The 6,440-nt window shown below is 37.7% G+C and overlaps 1 protein-coding gene across 1 annotated transcript; it reads left to right on the top strand.

The window, feature by feature from the left end:
- Window positions 1-5,401: 5,401 nt before the first annotated feature.
- Window positions 5,402-6,109, top strand: Smp_113660 (cleavage and polyadenylation specificity factor,putative). The gene is made up of 3 exons (XM_018792341.1): window positions 5,402-5,438; window positions 5,474-5,625; window positions 5,670-6,109. Exons 1-3 carry the CDS (start codon window positions 5,431-5,433, stop codon window positions 5,906-5,908), a joined length of 399 nt encoding a protein of 132 aa, XP_018644087.1. The 5' UTR covers window positions 5,402-5,430; the 3' UTR covers window positions 5,909-6,109.
- Window positions 6,110-6,440: the final 331 nt, after the last annotated feature.

Raw genomic sequence — 6,440 nt, 5'->3', positions numbered from 1 at the left:
TTTTCAAATTAGAAACTTCTAAATTGAGCACAGAGCTTGTATTCTGATGTGATCGTATAAGAGTCACTCAAAAACGCAGTTAGGTCAAGTCGAGTTCTTCATTTAAACCAAACACTGGGATTCCCGTCGTTAAGCTTATTGTTTGCTCGATTTCAACTATGTTCACCGGCTACGATTGCCATCAAGTGTGGAAAGGTTTTTCGTGTCAGATGGTTTGGTGATTGAGGAACTTCGGTGTTTTCTGAAATGTCTTATTTAATCACATATATATTGGTACAAAGGGCACCGGATACATATGCGCCACACAAAATAATGAGAAAGGAAGAGGATGCGTATATATAAAAGAAGGGAAAAAAAGAAAAGAGTAATGATGGGGAGCAGAATGTACAACCAAAAGAGCTCTCTCAGTTAGGAAAGTTATAGCTACTCTTTATGAAGACAGTAGAAGAAGGTTACAGCAGGATCGCCACTGGCTTCTATTCTGAGCCATATCTGATAACGTCTCTAGCCACTGTGTTGCACCATCTCTCGGACCCCAGCCAGGGAGTCATGAAGGACCAACAGAAGCTAGCCCTTTGCAGCTCTCTTTCTTGCCACGACACCATGTCACACACTGACCTCCTCTCCGCTTTTTCCAACCAGTCCCAGGGTCGGCAAACAATGCATGACGTGGAAGCCTCTAGGACGACATTCGTAAAACATGTCCGAGCCACCGAAGTCGGTGTTTCAAGATGGTGGCACCAATTGAATTATCGTCTCTGCGCCCGAACACACGATGCCGAACCTCTGCATTACTAACATGGTGTTGCCACTGAATGTCAGCAATCCTTCGGAAACAACGATGATCGAACACAGAGAGACGTCTAACATCCTCAACTCGGAGAGGCCAGGTTTCACAAGCATAGAGCAAAACTGCTCTCACCGACGCATTGTAAATCCGACCTTTTACAGCCAAACTAACATCACGAAGGCGTCAAAGATGGCCCAGATTGGCATAAGCCGCTCTGACTTTCACTATACGTGCATCGATCTCATCACTCACGCCACCACCAGCACTTATGTAGCTACCTAGATACACGAACTTCTCGACTACGTCAATCCGCTCACCACCCAGGGTGAATACAGGATTAGAATCCTGCCAGTCTTGTAGAAGTACTTTGCACTTCAAAGGTGCAAAGCACATGCCGTACTTATGGACACTGATTGCCAACTGGTTAAGTGCGGATTGCATGGCTTGGGTATCACTGTACAGTAAGACAATATCATCCGTATACTCAAGGTCGAGAAATCTTTCTCCAGGCAACAGATCTACACCACCATCACCTACATCCATCGGAGCTGTTTCCAGGATGTCATCGATAGCAAAATTGAAAGGGAATGGTGAGATCGGGCTATCCTGCCTAACCCCACTGCTCGAATGGAACAACGGAGAAAGGTGGTTGTATGCCCTCACTCTGCCTGAGGTGTTCGTATACAGGGCCTTTAAGATATTAGTGAACTTCTCAGGCACATCCTTCTTCAATAGACAATCTCAGAGAACAGTCCTGACCAACGAATCGAAGGCAGCCCTGATATCAAGAAACACTACGATTGTTGGCCTGCGATAAGTATGACGGTGTTCTAACATTTGCCGGAGGGTACAAGATGGCAAGGAAGTTGTACTGTCATAATAAATTCAAGAACAAAATGTGCCTAAACATTACTTTCTTCAATGGTCATGGTCGTCAAGTTTAACAGTACATTCCACAGTCAGACTTCAGAACACTAAGATACCGACTTATTAGAAATGAGAATTAGTCACTGGTTAAATAAGTATTTGTACTAATAAGGAAAAACAATATTCTACCCAAAAAGACCTTTTTTTAATTCGACATGCACATAAACAACTAGTAGTACGACTCATAAATTTCCTAGATAACTTTTCCTATAGTTTCATTACTCACACTTTGTAGAGCTATGTATTTGTCTTTTCGATGGGTTAAGCTCCGCATAAATAAAGTTAATTCTATGCACCAACCGATTAAATGTTTATGGTAAACAAAACATTTATAAAGTTTCAGTAACACCATAGAATGGGTCAGTTTCAGAATCTTTAATCGGTGTGGAAAATTAATGACTGCAAACAAAGCGAAAGGGAGGAAAGTATTACATGCGAATACAAAAAGCAATAAGATATATATTACATATATAGTGGAATAAGCCAGTAGTGCCACATGAAATTTATGCACAAGGAGTTTTTAACATAATCACGAGCTCATAAAAGGAAGAAAGTTCTCAAAGTTGTTCATCTATCACTCCATTGTTCAAAACAAAAAGTTATATCTCAAGAGAAGACATCGCACTGCAAATATATGAGTCAATCGTTCGTCACTTGGCGAAAATCATTATCAACCTCATTTTATATGAGTAAGGAGATAATATACGCGATCCGATGAGGGGCTCACACGTTTCGTCCATTTTGAGATCAAATACATGTTTCAAACTGCTTAGTATACATCGGCTATCGCTTATATTAACAGAAAAATCCTTCGTGATCATAAGGAGTATTTAAATTATAGTATAAACTAGTGAAGTTACAACACCTAACCCAGTTAAATCAAAAGTCAGAAGCGAGGAGTTTGGAAGATAGGTTTTGATGGGTGCATGACCGAGCGCTTTTAGCTAAATGAGTGCAGTAAAACTAGTGTGGTCAGCATCCAATGTTGATTATTTACAGAGCTATTGATTTTGGGGATTTATTTACAGCTACAAATTCAATCTTTCTCTCAACTTTTGATCCTTCCCTATTGATTGGGGTTAATTTTAGTCTATTAATTCCCTACACTAGGAGTTCCAGAAACATCGCAATTAACACAAACGAATAAATTGCATTTGGAATTTGAAATTAAGCAGTCAAGTACAAAGGAAACATTGTTTTGCATAAATATCACACTTCTTTAAAAGTGGCACATATGTAGGTGTTTCGACAGTAACTAACACATATCCTTAGGATTCTAGTTTTTAACCACTAGATTTGAAGCAGAATGATCGGAATTCTAATCTTAAATAGAAGATTTTGGAACCGAAATGCCTATAGTAAGTGACCAACTTCTATCCGTAATAGTTTTATAGCGGAGATTGTCTAGTTAGGGTAAATAATGGAGAAGATGGAAGATATTAGTGTGTGACTTGAATTTTTACGCATAGGAGCTGTATGTGCAGAAACTTCGAAATTGATATTCAAATAAATTTTCAATCATTTATTATCAATGAATATGAGGTGGTGTGATGATTTGAAGTGCTTGAATTAGATTGTAAGCTAGTAATCCTAGAAACAACGCAATTCAGTCAAGAAGTATTGGTTTGGCACGAACGAATCAACTGTATTTGGTATTCAAAATTAGTACAAAAGAATCATTGGTTCGTTGAAACACCACATCCACCACAGTTTAAATTCCAATCCAACTTATTTCGATCAATCGTACCTCTGCTCTTTAAGTTCATCACGTGTCTGCTCGATTATGTAATAGATGCAACCCTGTACAATCTAGAATATACTCTTTAGTATTCGAAATCGGAATAGTCTCACCTGATTCCTGGAATTGCATACAATCATCATGTCGGTTGTGTAGTGAAATCACTGATATTTCGATTTGCATCATAGATTTCCAATACTATCTTCCCCACGAATTAATGTTGGGTCCTTACGTATCAATGTTACAATCAATATGACTTTCTTAAGTTGCATTATCTTCTCAAATCTCACATTTCGATTACTATGTGTGAGTATTCGGGGATAAACACTGACACTTAATTTGAGGTATTCCATCATGTGAATTTGACTTGCAGAAAAATTATGGTGCATATTCTTTTTTATTCATATTAGAATACACAGATTGATATGCATAGATATATGTAGTTAACACTTGGATTCATTCAGGCTTGATTCACCTGCGAAACGATCAAATAGAAAACATTCATTTGCCTCATACTCATTAGGATAATCTTAGACATTATTTTATTCTCTGCCTATACAAACTCCATATCTAAGCAAACTGATTCTCTGATTGCTTCAGGAAAACTTGCTATTCCTTCTGATTCATCATACCACTGACTAAGGAATAGTGTGTTTGGAACAGTTAAACAAACAAACACAGTAAAGCAATCACTTATACAATTGGTTATAATAATACTTGTTTCCATTATACCGATCGCGTTCTCGTCATAAAATAGGTGACTACCACGGATTGGACTTGGTAGACATAGTAAAGTAGTAGAATTCCTGATATTCAGGTCAATCATTTCATTGAATTTTTCTCTTTTACCGCATTAGAAATTTGTATACTCCACATGTTCCAACCGTAGTAGCTTGATAGTTGCGCAATGAATTGAAATCGGCTTGTCTGGAAATGCTAAAGTCTTTATTAAGATGTGTGCTTCTTTTACGATGAATGTAAGGAAATGAGCCACAATATTATTATTCTCGATATCTTCTTTGGTCATAAACCGGATTTCGAAACTCTCCATGTAATCCTCAAAAGCATTAAAATCTGAATGTATGTCCAACCGTCCCATCACAGGCTCAGTAGCGACATCAATGTGATGATTAGGAGTATTTGAATTATAGTATACACTAGTAATCATAGAAACAACGCAATTTAATCAAGAAGTATTGGATGAGCACAGATGAATGTACTGTATTTGGAATTCAAAATAAAAACAGTCATCAATACAAAAGAACCATTGGTTTATTCAAACACCACACGTGGTCAGCAATGAGGCGCATAGATCTAATGAAGCAAATCTTGACATATCTGAATGATTAGTGGTCACGAAAATGAAAGGTTCCGAAAGGCATATTTTACCACATGAGTAACATTCAGTGACATTTCATCAACCTTAAAATTTTATCCCGAGAATAGGAGGTAAGAGAAAGTAAGTAGTGATTTCACGACCTAGGGGGTATATCTGATAACGAAGAGGAAACAGCACACAAGAAATTCTCGCAAACAGTCTTTGAAAATTATCTCAATCGTCGAAACTATTTCAAATGACTTGGAATCCGGAAATGAAAAATCTGGTTTGTTATTTGATATTGTCCTTTCTTTACCGCTTAAACTGCATTTTTACACATGCCTGAGTGGCAAAACTTTGTGACCTTCTTACATCAATGTTGCTGATTTTTCTGGAATATCAAGGAAATTCAAAGTAGTATAGTGATCTTTACTAGCAGACGGAAAGAAATAAGCTGCAGATATTTTAGTTTTGATATATTTTTTGTTACTCAAGTGTTAGTTTTTTAATCGATCTATGCTGTTCAAAATTACTTTGCTACTTCAGGCAACATTCAATAGTTCATTATTTCAATGCTGAACGATCTAAGTCATGGTAGTCAGATTTTGAAGTCTGTTGCGCATGTTTTGAACTTATTCGATACCTGTAAGGTAAAGTATGCCGAAGTAAGTCTGCCTAGCATTAAATTCCTAGTACTTAGGTACTATTGTGACTACTGTGATACCTACTTAACTCATGATTCTCCATCTGTGAGAAAGACACATTGTGGTGGTAGAAACCACAAAGATAATGTAAAGGAATATTACCAAAAATGGCTGGAAGAACAAGTCCAAAGATTAGTAGATCACACATGTAAGTCATGAATTTTCGATGTTCTTTAACATATACTTCTCAAGCTGAGGCATACAAGCAAGGTAAAATGCCACCACCACTATTTGGGGCTGCAGCAGGAATACCACCCCCTGGGCTTGGTTACCCCCCTCGCTATCCTCCTATGATCGGTGTTCCAACTGGTTTCAGACCACCCCTCCCATTAGTTCCTCCACAGGGCATGATCATTCCACCCAGACCGCAAATCCCGTGGCCTCAACCAGGAGTTGCAGTACCCCCGACATACACTGTACCACCACAGTGACATGATTAAATAATGATCGTTTTTAGTATGTCACTATAAACAAAAACTATGTAATCATTTGAAATTCAATTGTTTTTCGAAAGCGTTATTTTTCTTGGTAAAACGTGTAAATGTCGCCACACAATTATAGAAGTGTTGCGTTTTCTCTTATTTGCATTCTTCAAAGAATTCTTTCTGTAATTATTCTGAAAAGTTTAATTCCTAGGAAAAGATACATCGTGTTACTGCAGTTCGTCTCTTTTACATTTTAAAGGGCGAAATTTCATCATTTAGGCACTTTTTGCACACGATAACATGGATTTTTAAACCCTTTCACATTTGTCCTAAGTTGTACATTAACGACGTGTCACTTCAAGCTATACCGAGGCAGCCGGGATTATATTTGATATGTAAAGGTTACATATGTCTTGACATCGAAAATACATAGGTCTACTCGATTTTTTCTCAATACGTCTACGAATGTTGTTACTGCGGGCTGGATCACTGTCAGGTAATAACATCTATCCTAAATTCTTTAGTTAGGGAATGTTAT

This window comes from Schistosoma mansoni (genome assembly GCF_000237925.1).
Source record: "Schistosoma mansoni, WGS project CABG00000000 data, supercontig 0349, strain Puerto Rico, whole genome shotgun sequence".
NCBI classification, from domain to species: domain Eukaryota; kingdom Metazoa; phylum Platyhelminthes; class Trematoda; order Strigeidida; family Schistosomatidae; genus Schistosoma; species Schistosoma mansoni.
This window is presented reverse-complemented; position numbering and strand designations above follow the sequence as displayed.